A 20,535-nucleotide genomic window follows, 5' to 3' on the forward strand; every position below is an offset into this window, starting at 1 on the left:
AATGGAACTTATTAATGGAGGGAATGCCAAAGAAATAAATTAAGCTTAACAGTAATGCATAGAGATAAATCGATCGACACAGAAATCTAAGCCAACAAGTAATCAAAGTATCGGAATTCAAATCTCATTTCACTTCCATTTTTAAACTATTTTGCACTGCCATGCATCAAAGTCTGCCAAATACGAGAAATTACGTAAGAATTATTTGTTGTTTAATCTTATTTGATCATGAAAAAAGTCTTCAAACTAACGAGTGCCACAAATTTTAGAAAACCTTAATAATAGCGTTCAGGATTCCTGCTCCTCAAAGAATTGTCCCTCGAAGAAATTGACCAAAATTACTTACAAAATCATCATAGTCTAATATATATATATATATAATATTTTCTAAGATGAAAATATCAATGAAATATATATTTTTTTAGCTTAAGACTTCGGCTTCGTTTGAGATGACTTTCTTACTGGTTCTTAAAACAATCTTTTAATATAAAAATTTTAATTTTTAAACTAGAAAACTATTTTAAGAAGCAATGATGCATTCGTTTGGTATTACTACAGCTTTTTATAATGATGATTGTAGTAGAAAAAGTAATTTTCTTTTTATAAATTATAGTAGAAAATAACTTTCTAATTAAAAATTTTATTAGAAGAAGTTAAAAAATAATTATCAAATGAAAATTATGATTGCAATCTTTAAAATAAATTTATTCCAAACAAAATCTAAATTATATTATAATAATTTTTTTTTTCAAAAGCAACAAAATTTTTGTAAGAAAAAAATCAATACAGTTATATTTTTCCAATTTAAAAAAAATTATTTTATACATAATGAAAGTGTGGTATTGTGTGCATTTGACTTCTTTGTGAGGCGTGGAGGCCAAATGACTCAAGCAGCTTTTTACAAAGCTATTTTGCGTTGACCCAAATGCTTTATATTCAAGATTACGATCTGAATACGCAATAAACTGACAAGTGCCGCCCGGTTATAAGCATTTATCGAACTGGTCTACGATGCGGTTCACCTAAACAAAATAATTATAGGGTAGATAGATTAAGCTTCTTGTGAATTCAAATTGATAAAGTGGTGATTTACATGCTGAGGTCGCGGGATTAATTTATGGAAGAATATTTAACCCTTAAAAAAGAAAGAAAAAAAAATTCAACCCTTAAAGAATTCGATACTTTAATGGAAGGCATATAATTCTCCGTATGGGCAGCTCGCATCATTCCTTATATTTACTTCAATTTATTTAAAGCTTAAAGCACTTATATAATATAACAGAGAAAATCACATATAAATGACAGAAGAGCTGATCGACTCACTGGCGAGGGACAAGGGCTTGGTAAATTGTAGCCGAGGAGAATAAGCACAAGCATGCACTGGACTAGAGATTTAATTGCTTGCCAAAACAAAGAGATTAAGATTTCGTTTAGTACAATTTTTTTATTGCTTTTTAAAATAGAGTTTTAGTAAAAAAAATAAAAATTTTGTACTAAAACTCTATTTTAAGAACTAATAAGAAAGTCAATCTCAAACAAAGTCTAATGTTTTATCTCAAACAAAGTCTAATGTTTTATTTGTGACAGTTTTCTTATTGCTTTCTAAAACAGATTTCTAGTACAAAATTTTTTATTTAATTAATTTTTGTAATAAAAAATTTGTTTAAAAAGCAGTATGAAAGCTATCCAAAATGAAGCCTAAGAGTCTATTTGGGAGCTTTTTTATAAAGATGATTATATACCTGTTATGAGCAAAATAATTTTTTGAAAGCTAATGTAAAAAGCAATTCCTAGCACAAAAATTACTTAAATTTTTTTGAAAAAAACCGTAGCCAAATAAAAGTTGTGATTGCAGCTTGAAATGCAAATACTAAGGTTTCGTTTGGGATAGCTTTCTTGCTGTTTTCTAAAGCAACTTTTTAGTACAAAATTTTCTTTTTCAATTTTTTTTTTGAATTAAACACTGTCATTGCTAGGTCCCAATTCCTCGATGAGAAAAATTGATGATTACATTAGGTAGTCGACAACCAGTATAAAACTTATTGAATAATTATGATATGAATCATTTAATACATTGTGTTAATGCAAGGTTTTCTGTGGAAGCAATGCACTGTATGGTCTGAATACAGCGAGAAATGCTGCATTGGTGCTTGGGGGCAGTGTTAAATAGGCATGAGTTCCCACATCCTATGGATGTGGGAAAAAGGCTAGTCCATGAAACTAGAATTCATATAAGATTCTGGAATGAAGGTTCTCTTATAGGTAAATTAATGAAATTAATTGATATTATGATTCATAGTAAGATAAATATTTTATGCATTCAAAAAATCAAATGAGCTGAAGAGAAGGCTAAGAATATTGATAGTTTAGGATTTAAACTTTGGTCTTTTGGTAGAAGTCGTATTAAAAATGGTGTAGGTATGATTATAGATAAGAGTTTGACAGATTATATTATAAAAAATTAATAGAATTAAAGATAAAATTATTGAATTGAAGATTATTATTGATGCTAAGATTATTAATATTATAAGTGCTTATACTCCTCAAGTAGGTTTGGATGTGTGTTTAAAATTAAAATCTTAGAATGACTTGAAAGAATTAATTCAAGAGATACTTTTTAAAGAAAGAGTTTTTATTGGAAGAGATTAAAATTGACATGTTGAAAGAGAGGTAGAATATTTTAAAAATATTCATGGTGAGTATGGATTTGGAGTTACTAATGAAGGTTGTAACATTATATTATATTTTACTCTAGTAATTAATTTTTAATTGCTAATACCTTATTTAAGAAAAGATATGAACATCTCATCAGTTATATAAGAATGTATATAGTAAAACTCATATTGATTATTTTCTTATAAGCAAAATAGATCATTTAGATTGCAAAGATATTCTGAGTGAAATTTTATGTGCCCAATATCGCTTATTAGTTTTGGACTTTAAGATGAAGAGGAGTAATATGAAAAATATAATAAAATGATGTTCTAAGAATAGAGGCAAGCATTTAAAGAATACTAATAAAAATATTTTTCAGAGTAAGATTTTGCATGTGCATAAGGAAGCGAATGTTATATGGGAAAAGGTTACTAGTAATATTATGAATGTTGTAAAAGTTGTGATTAGAGTTTCAAAAGGAAAAACTCCTAATAATAAAAATAGTTGGTAGTTGAATCAAAATGTGTAAAAAAGATTAAAAATAAGAAGCTTTGTTATAATAATTGATTTATATGTAAAATTTTGAAAAATTGGGAAAGCTATAAGGAGACTCATAAGTTATCTAAGAAAGTAATATACAATGCAAAAAATTTAACATTTAATGATTTATATAATAGATTATATTCTAAAGAGGACAAAATATACATGTATATGTTAGCCAAACATAGAGATAAGAATGTAAGGATTTAGTTCAAGTGAAGCGCATTAAGGAAGAAGATGAAAAAGTACTTTTTTTAGAAGATGATGTTGAACAAAGGTGGAGGATTTATTTTGTTAAGCTTTTTAATGAAGATTGTGATAATATGATTGACTTTAGTGAACTTAGCACTCTAAATAAAAATAGGAATTTTTATTTTTATCGACGTATTTATAAAACTAAAGTTAGAGGGGCTTTAAAAAATGAAGTATGGAAAAACTAGTGGACTTGATGATATTCTAACAGAGATGTTGAAATACTTACGAGATGTTGAAATACTTAGGAGATGATGAAATTTTTTAGCTTACTAAAATTTTTAATATTATTTTGATGTCTAAAAAGATGCCATATGAGTGGAGAATGAGTGTGTTGATTCTTATTTTTAAGAATAAAGGTGATGCACAAGATTATGTGAATTATAGAGGAATTAAGTTGATGTGTCATAGTTTAAAACTTTAGGAGAGATTTATGGAGCATAGGCTACGATGTGATACTAATATTTCTCAAAATAAATTTGGATTCATGACGGGTAGGTCTACTATGAAAGCTATTCATTTATTGAGATGGCTGATGGAGAAGTTTAGAGAGAATAAGGAGGATCTACATATGATATTTATTGATTTAGAGAAAATATATGATAAAGTTTCAAGAGAAGTGCTATGCAGAATTCTAGCAAAGAAAGAGGTTAATAATGCTTATATTCAATTCTTTTGGGATATATATGCATGAGCTATTACTTGTATTCAAACACAAAGTAGTTTGACCAAGTATTTTCCTATTTCAGTTGGATTAAATAAAGGATCAATCTTATGCCCTTATCTTTTAGCTTTAGTCATGAATGTTCTCACTAGACATTTGTATGAGGATGTACCTTGATGCATGCTTTTTGCTAATGATATTCTTCCTATTGATAAGACTAGAGAGGGAGTTGAATGTAAACTCGAATGGAGGTTAACTTTAAAGTTTAAAGGTTTTCGTTTAAGTATATCTAAAACCGAATACATGGATTATAATTTCAGTAGTAATAGGTCTACTAGGGGGTTTGTGACTTTGAGGGACAAATCATTAATAAGTGTGCTCATTTTGGAGATCTTGGGTCTATTGCTGAGAGTGATGGTGAAATAGATGGGATATTATTAGTAGAATTCAAGTTGGATGGTTGAAGTGGAGCAATGCTTCAGATTTGTTTTGTGACAAAAAAATACTACTCAAACTTAAGGAAAAATTTTATAAGTTAAGGAAGAAGATGAAAAAGTACTTTTTTAGAAGATGATATTAAACAAAGGTGGAGGATTTATTTTGTTAAGCTTTTTAATGAAGATTGTGATAATACGATCGACTTTAGTGAACTTAGCACTCTAAATGAAAATAGGAATTTTTATTTTTATCGGCATATTTATAAAACTAAAGTTAGAGGGACTTTAAAAAATGAAGTATGGAAAAACTAGTGGACTTGATGATATTCTAATAGAGATGTTGAAATACTTAGGAGATGATGGAATTTTTTAGCTTACTAAAATTTTTAATATTATTTTGATGACTAAAAAGATGCCATATGAGTGGAGAATGAGTGTGTTGATTCCTATTTTTAAGAATAAAGGTGATGCACAAGATTATGCGAATTATAGAGGAATTAAGTTGATGTGTCATAGTTTAAAACTTTAGGAGAGATTTATGGAGCATAGGCTATGACGTGATACTAATATTTCTCAAAATAAATTTGGATTCATGAAGGGCTGGTCTACTATGAAAGCTATTCATTTATTGAGATGCCTGATGGAGAAGTTTAGAGAGAATAAGGAGGATCTACATATGATATTTACTGATTTAGAGAAAATATATGATAAAGTTTCAAGAGAAGTGCTATGCAGAGTTCTAGAAAAGAAAGAGGTTAATAATGCTTATATTCAATTCTTGTGGGATATATATGCATGAGCTATTACTTGTATTCAGACACAAAGTGGTTTGACCAAGTATTTTCCTATTTCAGTTGGATTACATAAAGGATCAATCTTATGCCCTTTATCTTTTTAGCTTTAGTCATGAATGTTCTCACTAGACATTTATAAGAGGATGTACCTTGATGCATGCTTTTTGCTTATGATATTCTTCCTATTGATAAGAATAGAGAGGGAGTTGAAGGTAAACTCGAATGGAGGTTAACTTTAAAGTTTAAAGGTTTTCGTTTAAGTAGATCTAAAATCGAATACATGGAGTGTAGTTTTAGTAGTAATAGGTCTACTAGGGGTTTTGTGACTTTGAGCGATCAAATCATTAATAAGTGTGTTCATTTTGGATATCTTGGGTCTATTGTTGAGAGTGATGGCGAAATAGATGGGATATTATTAGTAGAATTTAAGTTGGATGGTTGAAGTGGAGGAATGCTTCAGGTTTGTTTTGTGACAAAAAATACTACTCAAACTTAAGGGAAAATTTTATAAGATGGTGGTGCGACCTATAATTCTTTATGGTGCTTAATGTTGGACATTAAAAGAGAAGCATAATATTAAGTTAAGTGTTGCAGAGATGAGGATGTTTAGGTGGATGAGTGGATTTACTCTTAGAGAAAGGATAAAAAAACGAGCATATCCTTGAAAAAGGTTGCAGTAGTTCTAGTGATAGATAAGATTAGAAAGAGTCGCCTTAGATGATTTGATCATTCATATGCAACACACTTTCAAATTAAAGCAGTTTGTTCAACTTTGAGAGGGTTTAGATAACTTTGTTTTTAGTGAAATGGTATCTTTATCAAATGAAGTCTAAATTTATATATGACAAATTAATGCTAGCTTGGCTTATACTATTAGATGATAACATACTTCTGATATATGATTAGTTAGAATGCTATAAAAATTTATTTGGTCACAAGAAATTAATTTTATTTGTACATAATTTATAATTTAACTGATGCCAACTTGATAATTACTAATTAATTAAAAATACTAAAGAAATAGAAGTGGAGAAGATTTTGGCATTAAACTCTTTATATGAGTATGGTAATGGAAATATCTTAAAAATATTTTCCTAGATGATATCATTGAGTTGGTATGAGTATTTTTTTCTTCGTTACTTTGTTGGTAAACCAACAATACTACATGATTTTATAGCATTTTCAAAGGAGCACAAATTATTGTGATGGCAAGCTAGAGGGAAGAACTACAAGAATGGCCTTCCCTTAAAGGAGAAGTTATTCTGTGCAGAGGCCGGACGTAGCTCTACGTTCAGAGATGAATCAGATGTAGCCACATCAACGGTATCAGGTCGCGGTACCGAGCAGTACCAAGCCGCGATTCACAGAGAAGGGGTGACTTGACACATTGTGATTGGTCTCTGGACGACGTTCGTCTGGACAGAACAATTAATCCCTTTTTACCTTCCAGGGCATGTAAAAGAAAGGCTAAATTTTTGAAAAATTAAAAAAGACATGTGAAATCATACAAGAGACTAAATCGTTACAAATAGGGACCATCATAATGAATTGAGCACTAATATTTAGAGAGAAATCCAAGAGTTTGCAAATATTACAAATTGTAATGCAAATAAAAGATATTAACTTCTCAAAATAGACATTGAATTACATGCCAAAAGCTCAAATAGTGGCCCTCGCCCTATTGGGTTTGCATAAACCCTTCATAGTTTTGTTTGGAGGGAATTCATTCATAAACCATTCGGACCTCTCCACATTTAAAATCCAAATTCTGCCATCATTTCATAATCTTTTCATCTCCGTCTCAAGTCAATGCCTTGATGCCATATCCTGCTTTGTCCATGCAAAACCTGGCTGGAGAAGGTAATTGAGAGCATGCGGTCCCAACATGAACACAAACCAGAAACAGTGATATGCAAGCTGCATCAGTAGGAGAATGAATACTCACAAACAGAAGCAAAAGTATGAAGGAAGTAACCTCTTTTGACATACAATGGTGGGATATTCTTATCAAGTAAACAATTTAACTTAGTCCACCTATTAATTTATTTTATTGGAGATTTCTGGGAGGTATCTTTTATTAGCTTTTATTTTAGCTTATTTGCCAACAAATACCTTTGTTCATATATAGTTTTTAAAGGACATCAATCAAATTTCATTTATTTTTATAATAGTTTACTCATTCATCAAAGAAGTATAAAACTATAAATGAATAAATGATATATAACATTGCTTTAAAATTTTTGCTACCATAAAAAATTCAAGTTATTTAAATTTCATTTGAAAGGCCACACATAAAAAATCACAATTTCTTATCATACAATTGTGTCTTCTCTTAAGAAAATTATTACGCATCCTTTTGACATCAAAATCTATGTCAAAGGAGAACAATCATTCTATTATTTGAAAATTTCCCTCAAATTTAATAGCTAGTTTTTATGTTCACTTAGTCTTATTCTCGTTCTTGTAAGATATTGGAAAAATCCTTACTTTCTAGCTTTGATACAAGAAAATGAGTGATGCTATTTGTAAACAAGGATAGAGATTCATACCGGAAGAAGCATTGAAGGAGCTGAAGGAGACTGTGGAGCTACATGACTTCTAGTCTTCCTTCCATTAGCTGCAATGACCGATGGACTATTAGCGGCACTAATATCCCAGAAGCTCCTCTTCTTAGCAATTGGCTGAGGAGAGGTGAACCGATGGCTTGGGCTCTTTAAATCCTCTTTAAGCAGGCTTGCTCTCTTTCCCACCCTGCTCTTGCATTTACCTTCTCCTTGTTTTGCAATCAATCCGCGAATAAAATCATCCTTCTGCTTGAGCTGAACAACATGTTCCTTTTTAAGCCTTTCAATCTCAGTTTCCAACTCAATTACTCTCTTTTGCAAATCTTGGGTTATTCTTTCATTAGCTGTTCTTGTTTTCATGGAATCTGGTGTGCTGAAGCAGTTGCCAGCACCGAGAATAGACCGTTTGTGCTTGCGATTTGTTGAGTGTGGTGTGGAGCTGAGAGGAGAGGAGGTAGGTGGTGGTTGCTGGGGTGAGTTTGATACTAATGCATGAGCTTGGGAAATAAAGAGCTTCTCCTGGAGGCGCACAGCTTGTTGCCTTAGCTCACTATTTTGCTTCTGTAACTCAAGCAGGAGTTTGGTTTGTTCAGTTTCAAACTCCGGGAGCTGCACTGCTTCCTCATCTACTGAACTTGCCTAAGATGTACATAGAAATGTAAAGATAAATGCAAATACAAAAACTAGAAATATGCATATTATACGAAAGAAAAATTTGAGAAACTCGAGTGAGAAAATTAGCAAACCTTATTTCTTATCTCCTTCGCACGATCAGCCCAATGAAGGGTATTTTGCGTCTCATTGAAAGAGAGGTTACTGGGGCTGATATTAGCAATCATGACTGTATTGCATGGTCCACCCAATGAGTCCTTAAGAAGCTGTGTGAGCTTTGAATTTCGGTATGGAATATGCTTCTTTCCCTCCACAAGTGCATTGATGCAGCTGCTCAATGCAAGGAGGGATCTATTGATATTTGCCCCCTCAATTGATCTTTGAGTTCTTAGATCTGTTGCAAGAGCTCTCTCTGAACCAGCTAGATCAATAAGAGACAACTTGCCTACCCTTGTGATCACATTAACCGAGTCTTTGACTTGATATTCTGCAACAACCTGTGTTCAACTTGGAAGTTAGTCATTTGTAAGAGGGCCAAGTATCAATCAAAGCTCTTTTAGAAAAGGATGGTGATAGTACTTGAAGTATAGCATGTGATCTAGAGGAGGTCTCATTTACTCTTGTGGGCTCAGTTGTCCGGTTTCGATTTCCTTGCAGAAGCAATTGCATAACCTGAAAAAGAAATGATATTTGAGCATAAGAAGTTTTCTTTTACTCTATTTTATATAATTATGGGATTTTGATGGATAGATTAGTCATGAGGGTTGAATTACTTCATCGGTTGAATAAGCTCTGTACTGAGTGAGTCCAGCTGCTGTGATTCCCTGAAAAATATGAACATGATATTGTTTTTAAGGGTAAGAGAATTAGCATATAGATATTTTTAGTTTTTCTCACATTATTGATTCAAACTATCATTTGATGCAGATGAATCTAGATATGATGAGCTTCACAATATATTATATCAAAGGCAGAAGGATGGCAACGATAATAAAAGAATTTGCATGAGTGATTTGAACGGTTTTGTAATCAAACAAATAGAACATTGTCATTATTCAACAACAACAACAACAACAACAACATCAAGCCTTTAATGATTTGAACGGTTTTGTAATCAAACAAATAGAACATTGTCATTATTCAATATGAAAAATTCCAAAAGAACAAATCACAACAGTTTTCCATTTGATGGAAGAAGTAATTATAGTTTTATATTTGATTGGGTTTCGTATAGGCACAGGCAATTGAGTTTTTGAAATTCTAAAGGAACTAAATTCTTTGTGTGACAGGAGCTTAGTGAAAGCTTTAGGGGGTTTAAATGTTCAGAAGATCATTGAGACCAATTATACTTTGAAAAGCTCATATTAGGCTAAATTAGTGAACTTGGACCCAAGATCAGCCTAATGCAAGTCACTATGGTTTTCCATATGATGGCAAAAGTAATTAAAGTTCTATATTTGATTGGGTTTCTTATAGGAGCAGGAAATTGTGTTTTCGAAATTCTAAATCAATAAAATTCTATGCGTGATGAACTTAGTGAAGGCTTAAAGGGGTTTAAATGGTCAAAAGATCATTGAGACCAACTATACTTACAAAAGCTCGTATTAGACTAAATTAGTGAACTTGGACTCAAGATTAACATAATGCAATCTATCTAAGTAGTTGACTCCTTGAAAGCATCATTAAATCTATCAAAGCAGTTGACTCCTTGAAAGCATCATTAAAGAGAATGCTCAAATTGAGGTTCTATACCCAATTGTTCTAACTATGGAAAAGAGCATTGAGATGTTGTCATCAAAACATTTTAAAAAGTTTTATTTGCAAATAACCTATGCAAATGACAAGGAATTGCCCTCTCCTTCGACAAGAGTAAGAAAATATTTTAAATATTACTCCGCTAATAGCGAGCACCCACCGTGAGCTAGCCTATAATACAATCTAATCAAGTAATCATAAACAACCAAATATATCACGAAAACACCACCACATTGAAGAGTTAGGTACAAATATATTCTCTAACTCAAGAAGAGCCTTGAGAATCTCCTAACTTGACCTTAGGTACTTATACATTTTATGATGAATCAGTCATAGTTTAATTTGATACTAAAGCTTCTTGTTGATTCATATATAATAATGCTATGCAAGGAATATCATTACAACCTATAGAATTAAGAAAGTAATCATAAACAACCCAATACATCACAAAACCAACATCACAATGGGGATTGATCTATCCAGCTACAAATATATTCTCTAACTCAAGAAGAGTGCTGAGAATCTCCTAATGTGCTCTTAGGTACGTATACATTTTATGATGAATCAGTCATAGTTTAATTTGATTCTAAAGCTTCTTGTTCATTCATATCTGATAATACTATGCAAAGAATATCATTACAACTTATAGAATTAAGAAAAATAATTTTAGAACTTTTTAAAGGAACACATGAATGCTTCATTCTTCATAGAGGTAGACATTGTGATTCAAGATGCAAGCTTTTCAACTAATCTTCATATTTTACCATGCACAAAATTTTATATGATATTGGGAATGGACTAGTTAACAAAATATCATATTATATTGTTTGGTGAGAAAAGAAGTTGGTGAATAAAATAAAAGAGCTATTAGATTTCAATTTTTCCAATCTCGAAAGCAAAAGCAAAGACAAACACTGTATGACTTGAATATTTGGCATTTATATGAAACACAAGTTGATACTATTTAAATTAGAAGGAATTTTAGTTGTCAATGAATCTTTAGATGTCATTCAAGAATAACTTCTTGGTTTACCACTTGAAAGAGAAATAAAATTCACTATATGTCTATATCCAAATGCACATCTATTCTAAAAGAAATGTATAGAATGGCAATTACATAATTACACGAATAAAAAATCAATTACAAGAATTAATAGACAAAAGATTCATTCGTCATAGTATTTCATCATAGGGTGGGTGCTCTAGTCTATTTGTAAAGAAAAAGGATGATAATATTAGAATGTCCATATATTATAAAAGAAATAACAAGAAGATAATTATGAATAAGTATCCATTATTAAGAATACATGATTTGCTTGATCAACTCTAAGGAGAAAGCTCTTTTTTTTTTTTTTTTTCAAAAATTGATCTTTAGTTTAGATATCACCAATGAAGGGTAAAAATGAAGATATTCAAAAAATAGCTTTTCGAACTTGATATAATCACTAAGAGATTTTATTAATGCCATTTGAATTAAAAAATTCCCTGATTGCATTCATGGATTGATGAATATAATTCAGCATATGTATTTAGTTTAATTTACCATTTTTTTATAGATGACATATCAATCTATTCAAAGAATAAAAAAGAACATCAGAAAAATTTACATTTAGTGCTTTAGTAACTAAAACACTAAAAAAAAAAAAAAAGTAACTAAAACACTAAAAATTTATGTCAAATTTTTAAAATGTGAATATTGATTATCAAATGTAGCATTCCTTGGTCATATTATGAGTGAAGAACAGATACTTATTGATGAGTAAAGAAGAGATACTTTTTGATCCACAAAAAATATTAGCAATAAGTGAATGCTCATGACCAAACAGTGTAGCTGAGTTTGAAGTTTTCTGTGATTAACATGATATTACGAATTTATAAGAGATTTCTCAAAATTGGTTCACCTTTAACTTGAGTTGCTCAAAAGGCAGCCAATTATGAACGGACAGTTGATTGTGATAATAGTTTCCAAAAGTTGAAGATATTTTTTATAATAAAACAATTTTGATAATTCCATAAGTAATAGAAGATTAACAAGGCAATGGTGATGCTTTGCTAAGGATTAGATGTGTATTACTATCAAAAGCAAAATTTTTAGCATGTGTTTCTAGAAAATTAAAATCACATGAAAAAAATCTTCCAATAAATGATTTGGAATTAGAAATGGTAGTATTTGCTCTAAAAATTAGGAGATGTTATATATATAGAAATAAGTAAGAGATATTCATAGATCATTAGAGTTTAAAGTATATTTGTACTAAGGAAAAATTAAATTTGAAGTGTAGATTCCAGTTAAAAATATAGGATTATGATTTAGAGATCATGTATCACCTAGGCAAAGCAAATATTAAGGTTAAAGCCCTTGACAAAAAAATTAATCTAATGATTAAAGTACCTCATATTATTTTTGAAAAAAAAGAAGGCTTCAACTATATATAACTAGTAAGAAGAAGAATACAATTTTGATTCAATTCATAATATTAAAAAATTGATTAATATAAATTTTATCAATACAAAAAGGTCTCTTAAAATTAAACATTATATTCAAAATATTCAAGATGGTTGAAATTGTAAAACCCGAAAAATGTCAGTTTTAGACATCACACGCTTTTCGATGCGTCGCGACGAGATTTAAGTGAATTTTTTAAAGTTGTCAGAATTTGAAGAAAATAATTTTATAAAATTCTAAGAAATTTAATATATAAAACTTATATCTAATTTTGCTCATTTTAGAATTAAAATTCATAGAAGTCTCTTAATACCTATAATACCCTTAGTGATTATTAAAGCTTGGATATTTTAAGTGAGGGCAATTGAGTAATTGGAATTTTCCCTCTAAGCCTTAAGGGGACCGATTCTATTCGGTCCCCTCATAATTCTTCCGCTCATTTGTTCGACCGAGAGATGAAGGCGGGGAAGGGAGAGGCGACGGGCGGCTCCGGCGACATTTTCTGGCCAGAAAATTTGTGGACATCGAAGAGGAAGTCAAGAGAAGTCTAAGGTATGTTTCTAAACTTATAAATCTTCATTTTCCCCTTAGAATTTTTAAGGAGAAAATTTTAGGGTTTGTGAAGAAACTTAGAAATTCTTAAAGGAACTTAAGAGGAATGTTGGGGAAGGTTTAGGAGATACTTTTATGCATGAAAATGTGATTTTTCTTTAAAAGTATTGAGTTGGAAAAATTAGGATTTTTCTCTAAAGTTGAAAATTTTGAAAGTGCTTTTACAAATATTGTTCCTAAGAGGGTTTTTAAGGGAATAAATTGAGTTTTTCTCACAAAATGATGTTTTCCTAATTTTTAATTAATTTAAATCTGAAAATAGAAATTAGTTTAAATAATTTTATGTTAGGGTGAAGGGTTAATTTGGTTAAAAATATAATTAGAACAAAATATGAGATTTTAGAATTGTTATATGCTTTATGTTTTAAATGAGAGAGAGAGAGAGAAAGATAACCTTTAGAAGTTTTATAGGAATAGATTCATTAAATTTGAGAAGATTAGCTTTAGCCGTTGAATATTAAAATATTTTCTTATAGGTGTTTTTTGTGGTGATCTCAAAGGAAGAAGGACTAGCATAGAGAATCAATTTCCTAATTTCTTGTAAGTATACATGGTTCTTTATTTACAATAATGACTTTTATTTCTTTCAAGTTATATGATGTAAAAGACCAAATATGTTTATAAAATCTTTACTCTTGTCCAATGGTTGATCATGCAATTTATATGTTACATCTTATGACATTATTATACAAAGTTCATACGTTATAGAAATGAGATAAACTGAGATAATATGATTAAGATATGATTGTTATATTAAGTGATTGCATGTGCATGCTGAATTGATGGAGCTCACCCCCTTATGATACTAATGGGGACGCTGTACTCGTGCACGTTAAAATGGTAAAGGATATGAAAAATAAAATGATAAAGGAGTACCTTTATGGTATTAGACAGTGGCTCTTGTGACAGTTGTAATATATATATGAAATGAGAAAGTTACGAATGTTGATATGAATATGAAATTTATGGTTTTATGATATATGATATGTTTAATGACATGTTTGTAAGAAATCAAATTATATTATATTTTAAATGAAATGTGGCATCTAGCATATTAATCATTTTGCCTTGATTACTGTAGTTTAGAATCGTGTTTTACTTACTAAGTATTGGTTTACTATTAGTTGTTAAATTTTTTTTTTCAGGTTTAATTCTTTTAAACCAAAATGAGTAAAAGGGGTGGAAATGTATACCGTAGGAGAGGAGTGCATAAAGAAAGGTAATTATATAAATCTTTATAATTTTATGTTTTTTTGTTTTCGAATTATATGTTTTTAGTGGCTCTTTCAAATATTATGGAGATAGATTTAGAGATTTGATAGTTTAGTTTACTGTCCGACCTCCGTTCCCGCCTCGCCTATGCGAGCTCACCGGGTCGGGTCGTAACAGAAATTCTAATTTTCATTTAGAAAAACAGGGAATTGAAAAATTTACAGGACGGTTACATGTCCCAAACAATGAAGAAATTTGATAGAAATTATTGCAAGAAGCACATGGTTTCAAATAGATTATTCATTGGGGTAATGCAAAGTTATAACAAGAACTAAAACAATTCTTTTGATGATTTGCTGTATGATTTATCAAAGTGTAGAATATCTCTCAAAATATATGATTTATCAAAGTGTAAAAGCTTAACATTAGAGACTTGATGAATATTTATAACAATTACATATTTCTTAGTAAAAGTGCAAATAAATATGAATGTACTTCATAATAGCATACCAAGATCCCAACAAGGACACAAGATTATGAGGGGGGTATGGGTTGTTTGACTAAGTCAGTTCATTTTCTATCAATCAAAATTAAGAATATAGTTGAAAAATTAAATGATATATATAGATCAAATTGTTTGATTACATAGAATTCTTAGGATAGTTATATCAAATATGGATTTGAAGTTTGCATCAAATATCTAGAGAGGTGCAACAAGCATTAGGAATTTGAATATATTTTAGTACAATATTTCATCCACAAATAAATGGGCAATTGGAATGTACTAACAAAATAATGGAGGATTTATTGAGAATGTGCATATTTGACTTTGGTGGGAGTTATTTATCTCTAATATATGTTGCATATAATCATAGTCATCAAGCAAAAATTAAGATGACTCTATATGAAGTTTTAAATGGAAGGAAATATAAATCACCATTGTGTTAGTTTGAAGTTGGAGAAAGAGCTATGTTTAGCCCATAATTGGCGGATTAGGTAGCTCAAAAAGTCCAATTAATATGTGACTACATCTATGCTACTAATATTCATTAGAAAAAAAAAATATTATGACCAAATACATAGAATTGTAAAATTTCAAGTTTGAGACCATGGATTTTTAAAGATTTGTCCGAGAAAAGGGATGACTATATTTGAAGGATCTAAAAAATTGAATGCGGAAGCCTAGGTAAATTAGTTTATTGAGGTTTTAGAAAACATTGGCTCTATAGCATATATATTAGCACATTAGTACTACCTTTATGATTCACAAATGTTCTTAATGTATTTCATATATCAATTCTTAGAAGATACATTAATGATTCATCACACATCATTTAGAATGAATTAAAAAAGTATTGAAGTTCAAACAAACCTCAGTTATGAAGAAATATGAGAAAGCATACTAGAAAGTAAAACTGAAAAGTTTCATAATAAGGAGAAATATTATTTTAAAGTTATAATGAAAAATTATTCTGAATGAAAGGCCACTAGAGTATGTGCATGTGACAGAGAGGGTACTAATGAGAAAAATTGAGAGAAAAAAATATTTTGGGTGTGCTAACATTTGTAGCATGTAATTCCTTTTTGGAATGGTAAAATATTAATATTTCTATGCGAGGGTAGGGGTAGGTGAATTTAACAAAACCATATAATTTTCTCGTGTCTCATTTTCTAGTGACTTCAATGCATGCTTTAATTATCCACAATCAATCATGATATTATTATTAGGATGTAAACTTTTGCTAATCAAAAGTTGATCCTTGGGCTCATTTAGTGGCATGTAGATAAAAATATATTTTAGGAAATGATAAATTTCATATATTTCATGTCAGGATGAAGGAGTGAGGGGACTTTTGTAGATTGAAATCAATGTTGATTTTTGAATATGTCTAACCAAATGATTCTCCAAAAAGATTTGTTGTTTTCATATTTCTAACTTCAACAACCAAAGTACCTTCCATAAAAGAAAGCGATATGAAAATTTTTTGTGATATTTAGTCTATATACTAAAACAAGTACCACAAATAGTTGTTCGTATTTCAAGAAGGTACACCAAATAAAAAGAAAATGCAACACTTACCAATGATTAAGAGCTATATTCTTAAGTGAATCATTATACCTTAATACAAAATATGCTTTTCAAAATAACGAGAAACTATTGTTGAAATTTCAATTTATAATTCAGAACAATTGAAAAGAAATACGAGGTCATTACAATGGGAGCAAAGGCAAGGCTATCTACATAAAAATGGATTTGTCTTATCATGCAGAAAAGGATGGCTTCAAAGCATGCAACCAAGCTCTTTGAGGCGATCCTTTATGTATCTCTTTCATCATCAAAGATGAAAGTATAACTTGCTTTATCATTATACAAAAATGGACTTTACCAAGAAAAAAGCACTCATAAAATTATAAAAAAACTAATGCACTACTGAAGAAACTAGACTAAAAACAAAAAGAAAAAAATTCATTGCCTAAATTGATTTACGGTAAAATAGAAATAGATAAACATTAAGCATTGAAGATGATCACAACTCTAAGCTAGCAGTAAGGAAGTGGGAAGAAAGGAATTAAACAGTGAAAGAACACATATCTATTCTGTATCACTCATTTGAATATTTTACTAACCTGTTTATCTTCTCGGAGAACAAGGGGTCGCCCAGGTGACAGAAGGTCTCTAACAGTCTCATTATAGACCTCAAGATAGGAGAGGAGCACTGAGTGTTTTCCATCAAAGCTTCTCTGTCTAATTTTTGAGAAGAGGTCCTTTATGGCCAACACCATGACACCGGGATTCTCTATTGTACCAAGCATTGTGTATGTCTTCCCCGCACCAGTTGCCCCATAGCAAAATACTGAGCCATTCCTTCCTCGAAGAACACCTTCCACAATCTCTGCGGTTCTGCATACAAGCACCGCAGAATTTTACATCAATATATTTTTTCATTTATATGTTAGTCAAAATTGGTCCTCTGTTTGATTCACACACTAACATTATACATGAGAAGATGAAAGAAAATCATATGTTAGCAGGTTGTTTAAGTTGGATTCAAGGACCGCCAGGGATACAACAGAGGATTAACTGAAGGATACCGGTGATTTATACAATACCAAACGCACAACTTTGTATAGAGAAAGGAAAAGATCCATATACATCAACTTAAAAACATCTTTAAAATGCCTTAATGTTAACTGTCATTAAAAAACTGATGTTTGCGGATAAGCTTGCTATATAACATAAGAAATTAAAAATTACATGTAAAAAATGTTTTTAACTTGTGGGTACTAATCAGAAAAGGTAGAAGAATTCAGAAAGCTGAAAATAGTTGTTAAGGATAAACATTTCATTCTACTAATAAGATCGCCATCATAGGATCAAATCTACTTGAAAGAAATTAAGTTCAAGTCGAAAAGCAAAATAAAGCAAATTAGAGTAAGACTTGAAAGAAAGGCAGGAGTTTCATCAAATCCAATGAATAACGATTAAAAGTGTGCGTCTCTCCATAAGAACCCCATAACAGCAACCAACCAGTTTTTCTCATGATTACTCAGTTGCATGAAAAATGATACGGATACCGACAAATGAAGTTAAAACAAAATTTTATTAAAAAAAGGGAGATATTGCAACCAAACAGAAAGAGCTTACGTGGTTGAGTAGACTTCTTGTTGCGAAGTAGACTCCGGGAATGAGGCATCAAAGCAGAAATGGCGGCCTCGAACTCTTTTGAGCCTAAGGTAGTCGGTCTCCGAAGCAAACTCAGTTAGATACACATCTCTTTTATTGACAATCCTAACACAGGTCCTTGATCCGGTCTCGTCCTCTTTTTTCCCCATTGGCCTTAGCCGGACAAACACCATTATCTGACTCCCCATATCTCCGGTGGTCTCTAACTCTTCTCTGATCTTCTTGATTCCCATCAAGCCTCTACCATCCAACACCGAACCCGTCGAAGTCCTTCTCGACGCAGCTCTGGTGGCTGTTGCCACCTTCCTTGGCATGGAGTAGCCTGCAAACCTGTCGAGGATCTTCGGCTCTTTGTTCTCCTTAGCTTCAATTTTTGAGAACAAAATGGTCTTTTTCCTCGGAATTACGGTTGTTGCATCTCTGTTTTTCCTTTCCTCTTCTTGTTCTTTCTTTTGGTCTTCTCCGGATTTCTTGCGATTTGAATCGAGGAGCTCGATGCTTGGGTGATGGCTTGGAGCTAATGGCTGCCTGTGCTGCTCGTATAGAAGGGTAAGGGCTTTCATTTTCTCCTTGAGGCCTTGGTGGGGATTTCGAAGAAAAGAATTGCGGCGACCGGGCGATTGACATTGTTGGCCGGGCCTCACGCCGGAGAGTTGCGATCGAGTAGAAACTGGCATTTTGGCGACAAACCACTGAAAGGTATGTTAAAGCAATGGCGGGTAATGGGAACGATCCCGCATTGATATGCTAAATCTTTAACGACCTAGGTCCGATCTCTTACTGGAAGAATGGTTTCTATGAGATTGAGAATGGAAGTAGACAAAACGAAGAAGGATCAGAAATCAATTTCTAAGTACAGATCCGGGTTTTATTACTCGGGTAAAAAAAGGGATTTTTTTTTCTTTTTGCGTCCAAGCGAGTTTCTTGAAACGACTTAGGTTTGCTTGCGGGTACTAGCAGGAAAAGCTCACAGAGAGTTCTGAGCAGAGAAAAATGGAAAGAGAAGGATCGTTAAAGAGGATCTGAGCCGTCTATCCGAAAGAGAAACGGACCGTTGGACTGGTCTAGGATTTTGAATTTGGCGAGAACGGTCGGAAAGAGATATGAGATCTCGAAACGGTCAGGTTCTTAAAAATACTGAGATCTATTTATTAAAAAGAAAATCAGATAGATCTTCTCGAATATTTTGTAGTGGCTATGGCTCATAAGTGCTAAATAAGATCATCCGACCTCTCATACTCACAATATCAAATAATTTTTTTAAGAGTACGACCTGACATTAAAATTATTTCAACTATTTTAAGGCTTGAGCAATTCAATTGTCAGTTTTAGTGAGTTGATTTTGATTTCTTACAATTTCAATTTCTTGATTGATTGGATTTATTTGAGGATAGATCACGATCTGGCAAAATTAATCACCTGATTAAATTCATTTTTAACAACCATAATTTGCAATTAAGGAGTTCTTCTTTCGAGAATAGCGCTCTTCGAGCTCATGAAAGTTTAAATGTGCACTAACTCCTAAATGGTCAAATTTATACTAAAAATTTTATCAATCAATGCTAATAAATAAAAAATATCTAATTCTTCAAATTTTTGCACATCTCAAATTTGTGGGAAACGTTTTTGTTAACTTTACATTTAGTATTGCTGGAATTTTTTCTGAATGATTTGAATTAATGCTTCTTTTATTCCTTGGATGTAGATCCTTACATCCTATTTGTAACCTAGTGCATGTAGAGAATTTACTTCATTTTAATTTCTTATTTTATTATACATTGCATAGAGTGAGATGTACTTTTCCAAAATATCCAAAATTTATTAGAAGCAATAAAATTTTGAAAAACTCTTTTCATATAAGAGACATTCAAACTAAACTATTAAATTACAACAATAACCACAAATACATCATGCTTTTATCTCACTATGTTGGATCAACTACATGAACCTTTTATTTTCATTATATTTTTTTTAAGAGTCAAATTCTCATTTAAATATAACAAAAAAGTTATTTCTAATATTTTCTAATCATGATTTTATAGGTCTACCTCTATCTTTTTAAAATAGGCCAAATCCAAAATATCTACTCTCCTAATTGGTTCATCGGAAGGCTGACATTGTATGTGTCCAAACCATGTAAGAGTACTATCTCTAATCTTATATTCCATTGGAGCTACCCCAACCTTTTCATATGTACACATTTAACATTCTACCTCTAAGAGTGAAGCCACTCATCCACCTTAGCATCCTCATCTCGACAACACTTCACTTAATTTTATACTTCTCTTTTAATGTCCAAGATTCTAC

General features: G+C 31.2%; 1 protein-coding gene and 1 long non-coding RNA gene across 5 annotated transcripts in view; one reads left to right on the top strand and one right to left on the bottom strand.

Moving 5' to 3' along the window:
• Nucleotides 1–6,908: 6,908 nt before the first annotated feature.
• Nucleotides 6,909–20,135, bottom strand: LOC110093235 (kinesin-like protein KIN-8A). 2 transcript variants are annotated; one of them, XM_020818056.2, is made up of 7 exons: nt 18,190–20,135; nt 17,172–17,445; nt 9,292–9,342; nt 9,098–9,190; nt 8,653–9,015; nt 7,892–8,545; nt 6,909–7,193 (listed from the first exon to the last, which is right to left on the bottom strand). In XM_020818056.2, the coding sequence occupies exons 1-7, from the start codon at nt 18,903–18,905 to the stop codon at nt 7,149–7,151; spliced, it is 2,196 nt and encodes a 731-aa protein (XP_020673715.2). In that variant the 5' UTR covers nt 18,906–20,135; the 3' UTR covers nt 6,909–7,148. The 2 variants fall into 2 exon arrangements, with proteins under 2 accessions (XP_020673715.2, XP_020673714.2); XM_020818055.2 differs by having other exon boundaries at nt 6,909–7,259.
• LOC114581267 overlaps nt 13,129–20,535 on the top strand; it is a 32,451-nt gene continuing 25,044 nt past the window's right edge. For 2 of the 3 annotated variants that reach the window (XR_003703146.1, XR_003703148.1), the window contains exons 1-3: nt 13,129–13,271; nt 13,808–13,871; nt 14,477–14,550. This is a non-coding gene — a long non-coding RNA (uncharacterized LOC114581267). Of the gene's footprint in view, nt 13,272–13,807; nt 13,872–14,476; nt 14,551–17,195; nt 17,331–20,535 lie in introns of those variants that run through there. The other variant, XR_003703149.1, reaches the window with a different exon arrangement.

This window comes from Dendrobium catenatum, unplaced genomic scaffold, assembly GCF_001605985.2.
Source record: "Dendrobium catenatum unplaced genomic scaffold, ASM160598v2 fragScaff_scaffold_146, whole genome shotgun sequence".
NCBI classification, from domain to species: Eukaryota; Viridiplantae; Streptophyta; class Magnoliopsida; order Asparagales; family Orchidaceae; genus Dendrobium; species Dendrobium catenatum.

Coding starts and splice junctions, on each gene's coding strand:
- LOC110093235 (XM_020818055.2), bottom strand. CDS start 18,905: ATGCCAGTTTCTACTCGATCGCAACTCTCCGGCGTGAGGCCCGGCCAA. Junction 9,343..17,171: donor TTCTCCGAGAAGATAAACAG/GTTAGTAAAATA, acceptor CATATTTTTCAG/GGAATCACAGCAGCTGGACT. Junction 9,191..9,291: donor GAGCTTATTCAACCGATGAA/GTAATTCAACCC, acceptor TTTCTTTTTCAG/GTTATGCAATTGCTTCTGCA.